This window comes from Pseudoliparis swirei, chromosome 4 (assembly GCF_029220125.1).
Source record: "Pseudoliparis swirei isolate HS2019 ecotype Mariana Trench chromosome 4, NWPU_hadal_v1, whole genome shotgun sequence".
In the NCBI taxonomy this organism is placed as follows: Eukaryota; Metazoa; Chordata; class Actinopteri; order Perciformes; family Liparidae; genus Pseudoliparis; species Pseudoliparis swirei.
In genome coordinates, this window is record NC_079391.1 from 32,696,463 (window position 1) to 32,716,448 (window position 19,986).

Genomic DNA, 19,986 nt, shown 5'->3' on the forward strand with positions numbered 1-19,986 from the left:
ACTTTATGTTTGTTTGTTGACTACCGAAAGAACACCGACATTAAACATTGAATGGGGTCAAATTAATCCTAAGGCGGCAGGAGGGTGTAATATTGATTCGGGTCAAAATGACCCTAAGGCAACACAAGGGTTAAATCAACCACAACCCTCCGTTCTAAACTGACTAATAACAGATAAGAACTTTAAAGATTTAAATGTTAATAAGTTGAAGTTGATGGATTTTAGTCCACGAAGCCGGAAGCAGACTGTTTAATATTAATAAACCACTTTTTATTTCATTTGTTTAGCTTCTTATAATAAATATAAAAAGACACCCGAGTAGAAAGTGCTAACGACGTTTTATTGTAATGTTGGATCTACAGGATTTGTTATTTGTATTAATTTGATTAAATATTGATTTGTGAAGAATTAACTCGTTTGGTCGAGAGCAGAAATCCCCATCATTTTATGTGTGTTTATAAAGTATATATTTGAGTGATATTAAACCACCACGAGGTCACCGATTCCGTTTTTATAGCGATCAATAAATGTGACTTTATCTCCGGATGCTAACGACGAGACGTGTTTGACGATTTCTACCGAGTGTCGAGTAAAATAACTTTCATGGTGAATCTTTGATTAATGTAGAGTTACATTGGGTTTTTGTACATTGTAAAGCGATCGAGGGAATAATAAAGTCTGAAGGATTTGTTGAGATCGCCTCGCTTTCATTTTTATTAGTTTCACATTCGAGTAAAGTTTTAAAATGTTTATTGATCTGTTAAATAGACGCGAATTCTCCTTTTAAAACGCTTTATTCAAGCCAATCACGTTCAAATGCACCCGTCAGGAGAAGAGGAACAACTTCCTCCTAAAAATAAAATGTTTAAAATCCCTGATTAAAAAAGAAGAAAAAGACAACTAGTTAATAAAAAGAAAAAAGGGGCGTGTCCGTAAAATCAGCTGATCCCTGATCAGTTTCACTCTCGCTTCATATCAAACACACAAACTGCTACAGTGATCAGCTCAGGCAGATCCTTGTTGTTGTTTCTGAGCTTCGCATTTGAGGGCGTGTCTCCATCACTTGGCCGTGGCGAAGCCCACCCGGTCGTTGTCCCGGTCGAACACGGTGTAGTACGGGCCGATGAACACGTCTCCCAGGATCCACAGCGGCCCGGCGGGGGCGGGGATGTCCAGGCCCATAAAGCCGCTCAGGCAGATGGTCTTTCCAGCCTGACTCACCTGGAGAGAGAGAGACGTCAGACACAGAGGAATGCCCTTCAAGAAGTAAATAAACACAAACATGTGTAATCTGGTCTCAGACAACAGACCCCGCCTCCTTCTGACTCAGCAGAATCAAAACAAAGCAGACTGTTGAGTTCACAGTTCATGACGCAACGCTCCGTGGACACGGGGCTCCTTGTTGGAGGAGCCGGCTCTCCGTCGCCCCCTGCTGGGCGACGGGCAGCAGCGCGGCTCGGGAGGCTCACCTTGAGGACGTACTGCTCCCCGGTCAGAGTGTAGGCCCGGCCCCCCACGGTGAAGGTGATCACGGGCAGCGAGGGAATCGTGTCACAGCGCACCATGTACTGAAAGCACCGCGAGGAGCTCGTTAATACAGGGAAGAAACTTTATTAACAACAAACTGACAAGACGTGTGTACTTTCTCTTTAAAAAAAAAAAGTATTAAACCATATTAGACAAACAGAAAAGTAGAGCAACAAAAATGAACTGAAAATAATATAATATTAAAGATAAAAATTCAATGTAGTTATTAAGTAACAAGACGGATTAAATCTTCACTGAGCAGCGCATACATATATATATATATATACACATATACAAACACACACAAATATATATATATAAATATATGAATTTTAAAAATATATATAAATAAAATTAAAGATAATGGTTTATGTTATTCTATATTTATATTTCTCTGTAAATCTTTAATAGCCCACAAACAAATAAATATATAGACATATATTTATACACATAGACATATATACATACACACACAAATAAATGTAGAAATATATATAAATGTATGTAAATATATGAATATATCAATTACAAAAATATATATAAATAAAATTAAAGATAATGGTTTATGTTATTCTATATTTCTTTTTCTCTGGAAATCTTTAATAGCCCACAAACAAATAAATATATATATCCATGTATATTTTTTTGTGGGCTATGTGAAGAACCAATGGGCTTCAAGCCAAAGATGGAAAAGTGGGAGAAAGATAAAGTTAGTTTAGTTTTTCCAGTTGGTGACTGGCGGTTCTAATTAAACACGAGTTTATGGAGTCAAAACTAACTAAAGTGCATTTGATGGTGAAGAAGGAAATATTTGGTCCCACTGGTGTTTGTAAATGATCTCTAGGGTGCAGAAGAAGGAGAGTTCATCTCGTCTCACCTCTCCCTGGATGAGGGGCGTGGCCCCGATGGCCTTCTGCAGGGCCTTGACCTCCAGGGCGGGGCCGGTGATCAGAGACGTGCCCGTGTCCACGATGGCCTCGCAGCCGCCCTGACACAGGCTGAGCTGGCTGCCCACCGACATCCTGCAACACGTTAGGGAGAGTCAAAAGAGGACAAGAGGAAGTGACCATATATGGCCCGAGGAGAGGCGTCTTCAGCCCCCTGGTGGTCAGGAGTCTGTTCTGCGTCCTCATTACAGACCCTGGCGTCCCGAGGGCCTCAGAGTGAACGTTCCTCACCCGTCCACCCGGATCTGCCAGTAGGCCTTTCGGGAGACGTTGACGTAGTTGAAGTCCCCGCTGTAGTATTTGGGGTCGGTTCCTCCGAGCAGCAGCTCACCGCCGGGCTCCGTGTCCGGGTTCCTGACGAGAGAAGAGACAGGAACTTAGAACGTCGTCCTAGAACGTTGTCTCAGAACATTGACCTAGAACTTCATCCTAAAACGTCGTCTCAGAACATTGACCTAGAACTTCATCCTAGAACGTCGTCTCAGAACATTGACCTAGAACTTCATCCTAGAACGTCATCCTAGAACGTCGTCTCAGAACATTGACCTAGAACTTCATCCTAGAACGTCGTCTCAGAACTTCATCCTAAAACGTCGTCTCAGAACATTGACCTAGAACTTCATCCTAGAACGTCGTCTCAGAACTTCATCCTAAAACGTCGTCTCAGAACATTGACCTAGAACTTCATCCTAGAACGTCATCCTAGAACGTAGTCTTAGAACGTCGTCTCAGAACTTCATCCTAAAACGTCGTCTCAGAACATTGACCTAGAACTTCATCCTAAAACGTCGTCTCAGAACATTGACCTAGAACTTCATCCTAGAACGTCATCCTAGAACGTAGTCTTAGAACGTCGTCCTAGAATGTCGTCACAGCAGAAGGATCCACTTCAGAAGTGTCGTTCCTCATTTAGACGGTTCTAAAATGCCGTGCTATAAAACATGGGCTCCCACAATGCACTGTGTTTTCCTCCTTTGATCCGGGCGCACCTGTTCAGGTAGAAGGAGAAGACGTTCTCCTCCACCTTCTTCTGGCTCATGATGTTGTCGAACACCGGCGCCACGCCGTCCACGGAGATGCGCGGGTAGGCCATGCCGAGGATGCCGTCGAACTTGGCGGCGATGAAGGCGACGCCGGGCTGCTTGATGGCTTCACCGAACAGCTGCCGGTCCACGGAGAGGTCTCCGACCTGGGGGGGGGGGGGGGGCATGAGACGCCGTGTCAATACTGTGGGAGGAGAGCTGGCGGCGTCAGCCGTTAGCAGCACTGCTACCGGCTAACGAAAGGAGGTTCTGTTCAGTTACATTGTGATGCGTTCAGGCTCCACTCGGGGAAAAGGAGAACTGGCTGGAGGTTATAGCGTTATCAAGACGTGTTCATGTTAATCTAGTAAAATTAAGTGTTTGACAAACACACACATATACAGGACTGTCTCAGAAAATTAGAATATTGTGATAAAGTTATTTATTTTCTGTAATGCAATTAAAAAAACAAAAATGTCATGCATTCTGGATTCATTACAAATCAACTGAAATATTGCAAGCCTTTTATTCTTTTAATATTGCTGATTATGGCTTACAGCTTAAGAAAACTCAAATATCCTATCTCTAAATATTAGAATATCATGAAAAAGTATACTAGTAGGGTATTAAACAAATCACTTGAATCGTCTAATTAACTCGAAACACCTGGAAACACATTTTCAAATGTTTGATTTTGTTTTGCTGTTATAAATCTTTTTTTTAACTTGGTCTGAGGAAATATTCAAATTTTATGAGATAGGATTTTAGAGTTTTCTTAAGCTGTAAGCCATAATCAGCAATATTAAATGACTAAAAGGCTTGCAATATTTCAGTTGATTTGTAATGAATCCAGAATGCATGACATTTTTGTTTTTTAAATTGCATTACAGAAAATAAAGAACTTTATCACAATATTCTAATTTTCTGAGACAGTCCTGTATATATATATATATACACACACATTTATATTTAGTTGTTTGAAGGAGATATTTTTGCATGAATATGATGTTGGTGTTTTTATATATATATATCGCGACATCATATTCACGTGAAAATATATTTCAATAAATTGAATATATATATATATCCCTTTTCATGACATATTAATCTGTAATAGATATTAGGGATGAATTATGAGCAGTTTAACTTCTGAACACTAATCATCTTATAATACTTCACAACTACTAATAGAAGAATCTTTTTTTTAACAATATTTTAATTGCTAATCATTTAAATTGAAACAACACAAATCCTCCCTATAACAAAGTAAAAGTCCAACACTAAGACTGCGGCGGCTCCAGTGAACTCACGGTGCATGTGTCCTGGCTGAGGTAGCCCGACAGACTGCCTGACCCGTACTGGATGGCGAAGGCGGTGCCGTTCTTCACGTAGGAGCTGGACTTGGCAGAATTATATTTGTGATGCAGCACTTAGGAAAAGAAAAAGGAGAAGAAGAATAAATAAACGTAAACGTGAGCGGAGGTCGTGGCGCCGCCGGGAGGACTCACGGCAGGCGATGTCCAGCAGCGAGCAGTGGACCGAGGGGACCCACAGGTTGGAGGAGCCCGTGTCGAACACCACGGTGAAGATCTGAGGAGGCGAGCCCAGCCCGATCTCGCCGTAGTACTGGGCCTGGACCACAAACACACGTTAGTGAGCCTCGCGGAGCCTGAACGCACCACGACACAAGTCCATCGGAGAGAGAGCGAACGCGTGACCCGTGAGGACTTCCCCCCCAGCGGAGAAACGGAGCAAATAAATCCACTTCCTCTCCTGCAGGAGGTTTAGCGGTTCTGTTGTGAATAAGTATTAAAACCCTCCTGTGACCTTTGGGGTCAATTTGACCTCATTCAATGTTTGACGTCTCTAAAAAAAATGATTAACATTATTTTTTTGCTTCATATTTCATGACTTTTCCTAATTTTTTAGGGACAACTGGGAAAACATAAAATTCACATGATATGTTTTCACTGTCCTGAACACAACTCGTACGCATCCGTGTTCTTCGGGCTCAATTTGACCCCAGGCTGCTTCTCACTGTGTAACACATATAAGAAACGAGAACGGGCACTCGGTAGAGTGCATACCTTCACATTTCACAAGATTGGACATTGAATTATGAACATTTTGGCATTAGTTGCATGCAAATTGGATAAAAGTTGACTGTGCTATGGTAAAAAGAAGATTTTGACCTTTTCATGACCTTGACCTTTGACCTGATCGATCCCAAAATCTAATCAAATGGTCCCCGGATCATCCCACCAAATTTCATGCGATTCGGTTTAATTATTTTTGTGTTATGCGAGTAACACGCATACAAATAAATAAATAAATACACGGCGATCAAAACATAACCTTAAGGTAATCATCTTTTTTATTTATTTAAAGGGCTATTTAGGTCGTCAACAAACAAACATAAAGTACCTGAAACTTAAACTTGGGAAACATTATTAATTCTAATCATTACCTTCTCATTGAAAATGCGGAAGGTAATGATTTGATCGCTGTGTATTTATTTATTTGTATGCGTGTTACTCGCATAACTCAAAAAGTATTAAACCAAATTGCATGAAATTATGTTTTGGGATTGATCGGGTCAAAGGTCAAGGTCATAAAAAGGTCACAATCTTCTTTTTACCATAGCGCGGTCCATTTTTATCCAATTGGCATGCAACTAATGCCAAAATGTTCATAATTCAATGCCCAATCTTGTGATATGCGAAGATATGCGCTCTACCGAGTGCCCGTTCTAGTTTTCTGGAGGTTTTAATTGCTGTGGTCAAAAAGGGTAAAAGATGTTAGTAGATTTGAAGGTGACAGGAGGGTTAAAAACAGGCTCAGCATGAATAAAACCGCCATCGAGCGATTAAAAGATCATCCAGAACAACAGCTGTTCCTTCTCGGTCGTTTCTTACATGAGGACAAATGGAGAAAAAAAACATTTGGTCAGTTAACTTTGTTAATTTGTTATTTTTTAAAACTATATATTCCTTTGCTTGGCGGTTTTCATCCTCGCCGTTGACAGAGTCGGCGCCACGTTCGACGGATCGCTGCCGGCCGGCGTACAGAATCAAACCTTTGGTTTGAATAAAATACCTCAGAGTCACGACGACAAATCACGAGTGATGAAACGCGCGAGGGCGACGCCAAAGGAAGTGAAGCAAAGCCGTCCGGCACTCAAGAGGGAACTTCCTGTTATTATTTCCTGAGCCACATTTTGAAGCTGCGGATTGATTGCGTAATAAATAAAGATTTTTTTTTGACCTTTCGCGTGTCGCGTGACTCGGAGAGGACGGTGCCAGCTCCGAGTTATCTAAAATAGATAACTCGGAGCCGGCGCCGTCCTCTCCGAGTCTCGTGACAAAGGATCCTCGTCGCTCTGAGCCTCCCCCCCCCCCCCCCCCCTCCACCCTCGGCGGCGCTTACGTCCAGGTAGTTCTTCAGGGTCTCTGGAGTGGGTCCGCTGCCGGGGGGGAAGCCAAAGTTGTGCTCGAGGGACGGCTTGTCGGCCCGGAGCTGCTCCACCGTTATCCCCGAGTCGGTCAGCTCGCGCCTGATGGAGCGGAACTTCTTCAGGGGAATTCTGAACGGAGAAGGAATGCAGAACGCGGACGGAGGACTCAGTAAAAAGGTTTTAGATGACTGTTATTCTTTTGAAGGAGAGGGGGGGGGGGTAAAACACACAGTTTATCAGCTACAAGAGATAAAACTAATGCAACAGTGCTGTAGTTTGTTGAACTGCATTATTTGAATAGCCATCTATAGATAGAATGGGTTGGACCCATTGATTCAAGAAAAAAATAAAAAAAGGCAAGTATTCTCAGAATATTTCTTTACATTCTTACTTTATATTTCTAGTTTCTTCACTGGTAATATTTCTGGTTTCTTACAGTAAAGCTCAAAACACTTCCACGGGAGTCACATTGCAGATACTATGATTATGATACAAGTTCAGCGCGTGGACCCGGACACCAAGTGGAAGACGAGAGCTCCATCGCCGCGCTGTGTTTCTGAAAGCAGTGGAAGCGTTGATATTTTTAGCACACGCCATACGTTGACATCCACACGCATCACGGGACGAGCGTCACGGTGCGAAATAAATCAGATGGACAGTCAGCCTGAGACACTGAAACGTACCACACCCTGAGGAGGAGGAGGGTCACACATCAAAAGATACGGTTTGTTACAGCTTAGTGAGTTTAAGCCTTTATGTCCCGTCACATGTTAAAGTTCAGACCGCTGACACGAGAGAAATGAAAGGCTTCACAATAAAAACACACTGGCTGTATTGTGGAAACATACACACAGCGGTTGTAACCGTGTTACTTATTATTTATTACAAATAACTATTTTAAGTACAAGTTACTTTTCAATAATGGATTATTTATAACAAAATTACTATTTCAAGCAGATAAAATTAGCTCCAAATTCCCACTCTCAAGATTATTAGTACCTTTGACTCAAATAAGGCATTGTTGACAGAGGCAGCTCTATGCTTATGTACACATTATGTTCTGGACTTATTACACTCCACTTGTAATTCCTGTTCATTTTTAAGCTGATTCCCACAAGTCGCTGATGCTGAATTTATTATTAATATATATTATAAAAACAAACAAACGTAATGCATTTGTCACGTTGTGTTTACAAAGCCTGACATTTCTTTACAAATACAATAAATTACCCCAGTCTCCTATTCATTTAACACCATAACTTTCACTACATGCTGTTGCTAATATTTCATACTTTTACCCAATTAAAATGTTGAATGCAGGAAATGAGTATTGACCTACATATTTATGGCTGGTTCCTCTGTGCACGTGACCAAAGCGGAAATAGTGCCAATACAAAAAAATAATGCGACATATTTAATCCAGCACCCTAAACTCGCCCCTAGTAAAATGAACTGGTTTCCACTATAAGCCGACAGACAACATGCTGGGATCCCGACAGACGGGACAGAGGAGTTTATTAATAAATCACAAGATCAGCCGTCCTTCATGCAGCAGATTACCGAGACGCGGGCCAGACAGCCGTTGCTAAGCAACACCGTCCTTATTCTACACGACGGATGTTCTAGGTTCAAAACCGTTTTTCAGCCGTTAGGTGTCACCGTAACGTTCCGTCGGGGTCGCGCTAGCTCGCATTAGTTCCCAGCTCATTCGAGTCAGACACATCATTAAACAGCTTTAATTCGGTATATTATGTTCACGTTATTTACCTCACGAGCGCGTCGACGGTCAGCGCTAACACCGCGAGCAGCAGCAGCAGCGGAACCTTCATGGCGGCAGGCGGGGAAGTCACGACGATGACTGAGCGGTTTTGGACGTGTTGTGCTTAATAACTGCCCGGCTGTTATCAGCTGACTTAGCGAGAGGAGGCTGTGTCACGTGAGCCTGAATCCGCTCCATCTACGCCACTTCCGGCGGTTAGTCAGTAGCTCTGCTTTTTAAATACATTTTATTGCACAATCAAAAAAGAACAAGGAATACAAATTGTTTAATTATAATGACAACAAATACATGATAAATAGATATTAATAATACAAATATATTTGTTTGTCTTTTTCAGGTTTTGTACAACAGGAGCCCACTTGTTCGAGGGGGGCGGGGCGTCACTTCCGGCGATTAGTGCTTTTCAAAAATAAAAAAGCAAAAAGGCTCATTTTAGATAAGAGAGTTCACATTAATCAAAAAAACAAGGAATGAGAAAAAACATAGTAAAGTACAATACTGGTTCTTTGACAAATATCCTTCTCATTTTATTTTATTCTTTAAAGTTGGTGAAATATTCATTCGCTGCTGATTGTCTGAAGTCAGTGAATCTGCCTTGTAATGACGAGGACTGAACAGCAGGGGGCGAGCTCGTCCCACCAAACAGAGACGATGTCCACATCACAGTTAAGCTTTCTCTCATGAAGCCTCATGCTGGGAAATGAGCCATTAAAACATCACAATCACACTTCTTCCCTTCTCACCAATTCAAACACTGACAATCAAACATCTACAGTTAATGGGGTCTTTAACAGCCGGCCTGAAGTCTCACAGCACGACTGCCTGAGAAGAACTGCAGCCGTAGATTTCATTACAAGGACATTCCAAACATGGACGTGCAGCAACTCCTAAAATGATTAAAAACATAAGACTTTAAACCCCATAATGAACAGTAATCCTGCACTAAATAATTTACTTTATTGCCTGCTTTATGGAATCTAGAGTGATTAAAAAATAAAAGAAAAAAATTTCAATTAGAAAATACGTAGTTAATTTATTCATGTTGTATCCTTGAAGACTGAAGCAAACAAAAGTCAAACAGACCATAAAGCGTCCCCTTTATTATAGTCTGTTTGACTCTAAATGACCATCATTTACTAAAAGATGACATCATGCTGTATAGAAGAAGACTCAAAACTAGAGACTGAGACATAAACTCGTGTTTACAATGTTTACTGAGGGAATACATCAAAAGAGAAGTAGAGTCACTGTATATAATTATATACAACCAGAGGAGCCAACCTGGTGCTTAGGAGAGAGAATGCAGCTTTAACACATGAAGCATAGACTTCTATACAACCAGAGGAGTCTCCCCCTGGTGGTCAAGAGAGAGAATGCAGCTTTAACACATGAGGCATAGACTTCTATACAACCAGCGGAGTCTCCCCCTGGTGGTCAAGAGAGAGAATGCAGCTTTAACACATGAGGCATATACTTCTATAAAACCAGAGGAGCACCCTTGTGGTCAAGAGAGAATGCAGCTTTAACACATGAAGCATAGACTTCTATACAACCAGAGGAGTCTCCCCCTGGTGGTCAAGAGAGAGAATGCAGCTTTAACACATGAGGCATATACTTCTATACAACCAGAGGAGCCCCCTGGTGGTCAGGAGAGAGAATGCACCTTTAACACATGAAGCATAGACTTCTATACAACCAGAGGAGTCGCCCCCTGGTGGTCAAGAGAGAGAATGTAGCTTTAACACATGAGGCATAGACTTCTATACAACCAGAGGAGTCACCCCCTGGTGGTCAAGAGAGAATGCAGCTCTAACGCATGAAGCATAGACTTCTATACAACCAGAGGAGTCTCAGGTGATGATATACTCATGAAAACATACTTATGAATATAACATCCAACTGATGCCAATGAATCCCCCTAAATGTTACTCACTGTTCCTTTAAGTAGGGAGCAGATTAGCCTAGCTTAGCACAAAGACTGTAAACAGAGGGAAACGGCTAGCCGTGCTCTGTCCATATCCATAGATTGACGTTGTTACATTTCCCAGGTGCTGCTCGGCGTGGATGTGAAGTGACGACCGCAGCAGTTCGAGATGAAACAACCCAGAAAACACTTCCTCATTAAACTGTCAGGGTATCACCGAATAAAAAATGATGAATACAAATAAAATGTCCCAAAACAGAACTGAAAAACAAAATTAATTCCAGGGTTTTATCATCTCCAGATAAAGACGTGTTAATTCATTTAGAATCGTATTTGGCTTTAATATCCCGCAGGGTCCAATATGGAAGATTCAAAACATTTCCACTTAATGAATTTCTTCTTTTTATCACACGCACTTCTTCGACAAACTGTTATCAGGTGGCTCAAATCTGAGTTATGAAATAAAGATTTGACTTATTTAAATAAATGCTGACATTTAATTATGTTTTCTTTTACAGAAAACATAATAAATGTTGAGATAAAAAAAGCAAATATTTTATTAAGTTAAAGCAGAACTGACGGTAATGTCGGCCCATGGATTTTCATAAAGTCCAATACGTGAGACCAGAACTTTTTATTGTGTTTTTTTAAGTACAATTTATAAATAATTGAGATTGCATTACAAATAAATGTTGATACATGTTGGTCTCCCCACTTAATATACATTTTAATACTTTTTATTCGACATTTTCTAAGTTAAAGTTGAACCCCAAAATAATAAAACCTCAATCAAACTCACATTGATAATTATACAAAACAACAAACAATGCAGCCTCTGAACATCACTTTACTCAACAGTCTGTTGGGTTGTTTACAACACAAATAAACGGGGCAGTAATACAAATAAAAAAGCATTGTTGTGGGCTCTACTGAACCCTGAACGGTTTCTTAGTCGGCGTCTCCGATGGTGCCGTGTACACGGATGATGTCATCACACCTCCAGCATATACAGCACAAGAAATAAACAGTAAATCACTGGAATTAAATTGAACAGTAATTCGTCAGCGGTGAAAAGAATAACTTGACTGTTGGGATCATGTGAGCTGGCGTTTGACTCCCAGAATGCATTGCTGTCACAGGAACATACAGGATAAGCATAATACAGTAGGTCACTGTTTAAGAGTTCCACTGTAAATTCACATCAAAGTGTTATTTAACTGATTCATTCAGGGCTGCAACAATTAAGTGATTATTATATTAGTGTTGAACTAATTAAGCTGCAGCTTACTATTAGAAACACCAGATGCTTGAGGATGTCGTTTTTGTATTTTTATTAAACATTAATCGGACAATGATATTGCAGCAGATTAATTCACGTGGGATTCCTGTAAAATGGCAAAAGAGAATATTTCCCACTGAGTTGAATCCTATAAATAAATACAACTTTAAAATCTCTGTGTTGTATTGTCTATATTTCTTGTGTCGCAACACGTCTGTTTCTTGGCTCGTCGCTCCTTCCACAAAACAAACACGGCGAGATAATCACATCGATGTTTGTCTTGCAGTGTTTCAGCTCATCGTGCAGCATTTAGAGGCATTTACCTAAAGGTGAAGCTGCATTCAAAGCTTAGAACACACACACACACACACACACACACACACACACACACACACACACACACACACACACACACACACACACACACACACACACACACACACACACACACACACACACACACACACACACACACACACACACACACACACACACACACACACACACACACACAGTGCATCCAGCATCACAGCAGTGGAATAACCCTCCACAGGGGCGGGTGGGTGCCTGGGTCCAGGTGCTGGAGCTCCTCGTGAGGTCTGAAGGGCGACAGCAGACGGCCCGACGGGGGCCGACATCGATCGGGCTCCAACATGAGAGCAAAGGATCGTTTATGTACCCCCCCCCACACACACACACACACACACACATATTCATCTTAAGGTAAGACCACAGACTTTGGTGCCTGTACACAGCTTCGTATGACGTCACCTACGCCACCAATAGTCCAAAAGTCAGATGTTTTTTCGTCTGCTTTGTAGTTAAACGCTGTTATCTTGTCAGAGCTGAGAAGTCGAGCTCCACGACAGCTAAAACACTCCTTTTGTCTGACTAATATTCCCCCCTCTTGTGTAAATCTCTTTAGTTTATTAAACAACCCGAAACCTTTAATCAGCACAACATTGTTCCTCCTATGTGCTGATGATAATGACGGCGTAATTGGCAGTTTCTGCGCTTCTCGCAGCGTTTCCTCGCTTCAATTGCTCCGGAAATCAAAGCGCCTTAAAAAAGCTCCTCCGCGAGCTCTTTAGCGGGAGAGAAACCCACAAACAAACAAAAAGAAAACACGCCACCGGGGAAAGAGAGTTATACATATAAACTGCCACCTTACACACTTGGGGTCTATTCAAGGAAACAAGAGTCGAGGCTGGGGGGATAATTAGCCCGACAAACAGCGTCTAATTAGAAATCCAACGCATGAGGTCAGAACTCTTCATCTGGCTTCAGTTGTACTCTGGGTAAGTTTCAGAGGAGCCGGCGACCTGTTTGTTCACAGCGGCCTTCGTCCTGCTGGGTGGAGAATTACTCTCTCTGCATGAGGAGAAGCAGCGGCACGACCTGCATTTTGAACCATTCCCCCCCCCCCCCCTCTATATTAGCCGTTCATTTGAAATGCATTGCTTTTGAGAAGGAGCTGGATGTGTCGTTATCTTTAAAAAGTGCTCTTCTGTTTTTCTCTCATTCGGCATCGAGTGTCTCGGCCCGGTTTCCACCGGATCGGTAAATACTTCAAATTGCGACTCCGTCGTAGTTTCGCGCTCACAGAAAGCCTCAACAAACGAGCTCGAGGTAAAAGGGTTATTGAAACTCTTTGCGGCTGAGATTTGGAGATGCAATCTGTTGGTTCTCGGGTTCGTTTTCCTTTCACGGAAGACTCCACGACCACCGTGTGAGGACGACTCCTTCAGAAATCAGAGTCTCTGAAAGGGTCTTTGGATCAGGGCTCATTCACGGTGTGAAAAGTTAATTTACTTACTTGTCACTGGTAATGAAACCAGCCTGCGGTGGCGTTGCAATCCAAAAAACCTGTGAAGACTTGAAAGATTCTCACTTCACAGGAAAGCAACGAGGCTCACAGCTTAGATTCCCTTTTTAAAATGGGGTTTGCGTGATTTCCTGATTCCCTCTCCGTCGCGGTGGAAGAGTTGTTTCATGTCACCAAAAGAGCAGGAAGCACATATTGGTTATTTTAGGGCAAAACCAGTGTAGCCCTATGCTGGTAGCTCAGGCACAGCAGCTAAATACCAACGCCACGATGTTAACGTGCTAACAGTTAACCGATGTTAATTAGTTGTGGAACTGGACATTTACCCCTCCAATATTCTCATGTTTTTATAATTTTATTGATTGTTAATTGATTCTTTATTCACCTGGCATGTGTGTGTTATCTGCAATGGAGGCTAAGTGTGAGAGGTTAAAGCTCATGCAGGCACTTGGGACAGCTCAGGGGTCCTTCGGGAAGAAAGCGAGGGAAACCGTTAGCTAGTTTTAAACAGTAATAGACTAAAATTGCGTTGCTGATCTCGATGTATTCCTGCGCACGGCTCGATGTTCAAGTGGGCAACATAGTTACTGAGAAAGTATGGACACCATTTAATACAATAACATTACATTGTGTTGGAGGATGGTTGGATATTAAATGCAATTAATATTTTAACAAGCTGACTTTTTGTTACGGTTATACAATTACAGCAATATTAGCTCGCCGTAAGCAGCCGAGGCGACGTTATGTAACATTTATGTTTTAGGTAAAGAAAGAGCAACCTTAAGATAAAAAAGTAAGTTATTTTTGTAAATGAAGAAAATAATTTGTAAAGAGAGGGAAAGTTTTCCTTTATGTTAAAAAACTATTGCAAAGGCAAATATTTTAGACAACAAAGTCGCCCTTTGTCGTACGTTTGTCGGACGTTTGTTGTATGTTTGTTCTACATTTTTCGGAGTAACATTTAGTTCGGTGTAAAAACCCGCTCAATGAACTAAACGATTGTCTCGCACAATGTGCGTTAGCTTGGCTAGCGAGCTAACTTAGCGATTGTGACATAATCTTTCCATAATAATAATATTTGTTTCTCGTCGTTGACTATATTTCATATTTTTTCTGAAACAAGGTCCCGTGGTGGACCCCGCCGCATGTCTTCTTCCGATCGGGCGCCATCTTTCTCTTTTAAAAGATTTTACATTTAGTTTTATAACAACAAAGCTGGACGCTGTATTTAATTACCACATTAAATTGCTGTTTCTTGAGCAATTTGCATACATATTAAATTGATACTCAGAATCAGAAACAGTTTTATTGCCAGGAATGTTTACACAAACGAGGAATTTTTTTTGGTGGAAGGTGCAACATTTGGACATGACAAACAAACAACAATCAACACGACAGAAAGACAACAAGTAATGTGAAAGTGTTTGGGTGTGTGCTTTCAAACTATATATGTTGTGAAAGAATAAATAGAAAGGTTTCTCCTCCAATGCATGCTGGGACGGGCTCCGGCTCCCGGGTGTCTGAATTAAAAACATATGGATCTCCAGAAGTTCCATTATAAATACAATCAGCGGTGTTGGGATTATGGGCCGTGACAGAGAGTCGAGACTGAAGACATGCCGTCGTTCCCCTCTTTGGGAAACCGATGAATCAACAATGTCACTTTTCCTTTTTCATCCACGACCCTCAGCCGCCTGCAGTCGATGGCACCGCGGATAAGACTCTGTTCTCAGATTGCTCTTTCAGATAGAGGTGTCTTTCCTCCGCTCGCGTTAATCGAATGCGACGGCTCGGAACCGCGTCGCATAATCTGAGTTCCATAACCCAAGTGGTGTTTTTCTGCTTTGACTGCAGAGATATGACAGCAGAGTGTGAACAATTAGAGCTAAATGGTCTCCATGTCAACACCCCGAGTGGCGGGCCACAAAGTAATTGACTTCATGAAGATGGTAGACTCTCTCACTCACACACACACACACACACACACACACACACACACACACACACACACACACACACACACACACACACACACACACACACACACACACACACACACACACACACACACACACACACACACACACTATTCCAAATATAACAAACACAATCTCTTCCAGAGGAAGGTCATAGTGTTAGTAACCTTGTCTGATTGGTTTAAATGTTCACTGTACTGTTGCGTCAATGTGAATGTTTGTCCTCGATGCCATTTTTTTAGTTTTTCCACAATAAATTATACATGTATTATTGTAGTAATCTTTGACAGGTTTGAGGGTTTCAGAGACTTCTTGAGACTTGCGCTGTCGAATTGGATCATATTGAGGTGTTTTTCGTACTGTCAACAGTCAATGTAATACATTTAAACATCAACTGCCTCGCTGATACCAAAACAAAGTTAAAGCGGAATTTTTAAAACATCATCAAGGTCGAAACTCTTGCAGGGCTGCTGCCTTATACTGCACACATTTTAGCAATTTATTGCAATTACATTAATAAACTGACTGAAAGTGTATTTGAAATCAAATGTAAAATAGTTGGTTTTTATTTTTCTTTGTAAACTAGGATGTTTGCATTGACGATTTTGAAGTGTGTAATCCATTGGGACTTAAAGGAACATAAAGTGTTATATACACTACCGTTCAAAAGTTTGGGTCACTTAGAAATGTCTTTATTTTTCAAAGAAAAGCACTGTTTTTTCAATAAAGATAACATTAATCAAAAATACACACTATTCATTGTTAATGTGGTAAATGACTATTCTAGGTGGAAACGTCTGGTTTCTAATGAAATATCTCCAGAGGTGTATAGAGGCCCATTTCCATCAACGATCACTCCAGTGTTCTAATGGTACATTGTGTTTGCTAATCGCCTTAGAAGACTAATGTCTGATTAGAAAACCCTTGTGCAATTATGTTAGCACAGCTGAAAACAGTTATGCTGGTGATATAAGCTATACAACTGGTCTTCCTTTGAGCTTGAAGTTTGAAGAACAAAATTAATACTTCAAATATTAATCATTATTTCTAACCTTGTCAATGTCTTGACTATATTTTCTATTAAATTTTCAATTCATTTGATAAATAAAAGTGAGTTTTCATGGAAGACACGAAATTGTCTGGATGACCCCAAACTTTTGAACGGTAGTGAATATTGGGTGATAGTCAACCTACCTGGAGAATGATGACGAGTCCATGCTTCTAGAAGTGCAGAAGAAAGATCCAGAGGATCTACGGATCCTGGATGATTTGATGATTGCAACATTCTCACAGCAAAGAAGAGAAATCATTGGTGATGAGCCACTTTACGGTCATGGAGAGATGGCCTGCGTTGTTTCGTGAGAGACGGGTACCTCAGCCAACTAAATATAGCATAGAAATCCTATATGTTGTTCTTTGAACGTTGATAGTCAGAAAGCTGGCACTCTCTTGCAAATCATATTTGGGATTGTTTCCCCCTCCAGCTCAATGCTTCTCTTATTGTCCCTCAGTGGTGCAGGATTCTCACTAAAGGCCTCCTGGATTCCTTCCTGGATGGACCCGGTGCCAAGTCTTCTAGAGCGGTACACAGCCGGTGTTGCATTGAGCAGGAAGTGCTAAAAAACACTGTATTTACACATTTACTACACTCAATTGTTGTAATGCCATACAAATGTTTCATGTTCAATCGTGTAATCACCATAAGGCCACACTAACTAACTTTATACAGTCTCCTTCACCTTGGTTTGTTTGAGGGATAATAAAGACTCTAAACATTGAACTCTTTTCCTCTTCACATGTTTTGCATTCATAATCTGTCTGTATTACTAATGGTTGAGTTGGCAATGGTAGCCGCACTGAAGAAGGGCTGGTTGATACGTAGCCTGATTGGTATGCAAGTATACAACACGATGCCACAACCTTTAGTCCTCTCACCCGTGTGCTCAAACCCTCTAAAACACACCGAGGAGAGAGAGAGAAGAACATCTAGTTCATCGGTTCAGGCTGTAACGAGTCTTATTAGAACTATAACATATTAAAGTGTAATTTTTGTTTTTAATTTGGAGATGTCAGTGAAGATGTGAACGCCTTTATATGTCTCCAGGCTCATAGAGAAACCTGTAATGTGATAATGAAGGTAATGCCGGTTGGACTGTTGATAGGACTCGAAGGCATTCGGCATGATTCACTTCCTCTGGAAGTCTTGGATGCGGCCGTGGTCACAGATAAGGAGATCATCCTCCATGAGCCCAGAGACGTGCCCACTGCCTGCACCTGGAGTGCCCCCGTCACATGAAGTACACCTTTGCGTTCGATTAGAGGAGTTATCGGGAACAATAAAACGGACCGTTGCTCAGCAAGAGTCCATGAGCTCAGAAACAAACTGCTTTGATATCGCCTGTAGGACAATGAATGCACATCTCCACCCCAACCAGGAGGAAGCTGTTATCCAGGACGTTTGCATTGTTCTTCAAACAAACAGTACACGTTTGAACAGGATTTTACAGATCTGAGTCACGATGTGTGACATTAAATGCATCATCACACGTGAGAGTGAGAGTTCATGCTTCCTGAATGTCAGTAGTACGATTGTTAACACAGAACTTCACCGTCGTCCAGCTTCTTTTTAGAAGTGCTTCTGGTGAAGCTTCGAAACTCTGCCAAGTTTACTCAGTGTACTCGATGTTTCTTTTAATACCTCTGTGATAATACTTAGGAAATCACAAAGGACCTGCCCACCTTGCACTTCGGAAAAACACTTTAGTCAGTAATTAGTTTGTATTAGTTATTATATATATATATATATACATATATATATAGGACATATTCTGTTCTTGTTTGGAAAACTGTTCTTGAAAAACAGATTAGAATATCTAGCAGATTTTTGTTTGAAAACTAAAACGCTTGTAATGTTAATTTTTAATTTGCATACATCCCATGAAACTTGATCTGTAGTCTATCCCAAATTGCTCCCGCAGGCTGTTCCCGCGGTGTGTGAATGGCTATGAATGTTAGATAGTTCTGATGGGCAGGTGGCTCGGAATATCAGATTATCAGCTAACCTAGAGCCTTGGTTTGTTTAAATATCAAAACACCAGCTAACGTAGAGCCTTTGTTTGTATAAATATCAAAACACCAGCTAACGTAGAGCCTTTGTTTGTATAAATATCAAAACACCAGCTAACGTAGAGCCTTGGTTTGTTTAAATATCAAAACACCAGCTAACGTAGAGCCTTGGTTTTGTTTAACCCTTGTGTTGCCTTCGGGTCATTTTGACCCGATTCAATATTTAACCCTCCTGTCGCCTTCGGGTCAATTTGACCCGATTCAATGTTTAATGTCGGTGTTCTTTCGGGAGTCAACAAACAAACATAAAGTACCTCACACTTAAACTTGGAAAACAATATTAATTCTAATAATTTTCTGGAGATTTTAATAGCTGGGGTCATATTGACCTCAAGGGTAAAATATGTTAGTAAATATAAAGGTAACAGGAGGGTTAAACATTGAATTGGGTCATATTGACCCGAAGGCGACAGGAGGGTGAAACATTGAATCGGGTCAAATTGACCCGAAGGCAACACAAGGGTTAAATATCAAAACACCAGCTAACGTAGAGCCTTGGCTTGTTTAAATATCAAAACACCAGCTAACATATAATCAATCAATCAAACTTTTATTTCAGACTCAAGGTCCAGATAGAACAAAACATTAAAAAAGAATTAAATACATACAAAATCACAAGTAAAATACATAGAATTACAAATGCTTTTTAAATAGACAGCTGGGACTGGCAGCATGTAGTACTAAACTATAGCCTTGGTTTGAATACATATAATTGCATTGGCTGGTATACATATCATAATAGCCTTGGTTTGTATAGAGTGGTCCAGAATCTCATCATCCGTGGCGGCGATGTGGGAGACGTGATTCTTTCTGCCGGCGTCTGAAATCACACAAGCAGATGATACAAAATCTCCTGAACCCACACCCCAGCTTTCAGATGACAACTCTGCTGTCTGACATTCAAAGGTTTGGTATGTTTTATTCAGAGCTAATCTATAGACTAATATATCCTAAAACTATTATCTATGTAAATATCTAGTGGATTAATCTCTCTCAGCGGTTACAGCAGACGACACGGCTGATGAATATGAATTATTGAGTCGGTGCAGTGGTCGTAATCTAATTTATTACCATGGCTGTTGCCGTGTCACTTTGAACGCTGCCTAAGACTTCAAATTGCTTTCAT

The 19,986-nt window shown here is 41.1% G+C and overlaps 1 protein-coding gene across 1 annotated transcript; it reads right to left on the minus strand.

Moving 5' to 3' along the window:
- Positions 1-775: 775 nt before the first annotated feature.
- Positions 776-8,843, minus strand: ctsd (cathepsin D). The gene is made up of 9 exons (XM_056413332.1): positions 8,718-8,843; positions 6,923-7,079; positions 5,005-5,128; positions 4,807-4,925; positions 3,464-3,663; positions 2,706-2,828; positions 2,405-2,549; positions 1,470-1,568; positions 776-1,221 (listed from the first exon to the last, which is right to left on the minus strand). Exons 1-9 carry the CDS (start codon positions 8,777-8,779, stop codon positions 1,060-1,062), a joined length of 1,191 nt encoding a protein of 396 aa, XP_056269307.1. The 5' UTR covers positions 8,780-8,843; the 3' UTR covers positions 776-1,059.
- Between the last annotated feature and the right edge of the window lie 11,143 nt (positions 8,844-19,986).

Bases quoted from the DNA above. Each gene is read 5' to 3' on its own strand.
- ctsd (XM_056413332.1), bottom strand. From the start codon at position 8,779: ATGAAGGTTCCGCTGCTGCTGCTGCTCGCGGTGTTAGCGCTGACCGTC. The intron at 7,080-8,717 runs GTAAATAACGTG...TTCTCCGTTCAG, and splicing joins ACCGTCGACGCGCTCGTGAG to AATTCCCCTGAAGAAGTTCC. The intron at 2,550-2,705 runs GTGAGGAACGTT...AACGTGTTGCAG, and splicing joins TGGCAGATCCGGGTGGACGG to GATGTCGGTGGGCAGCCAGC.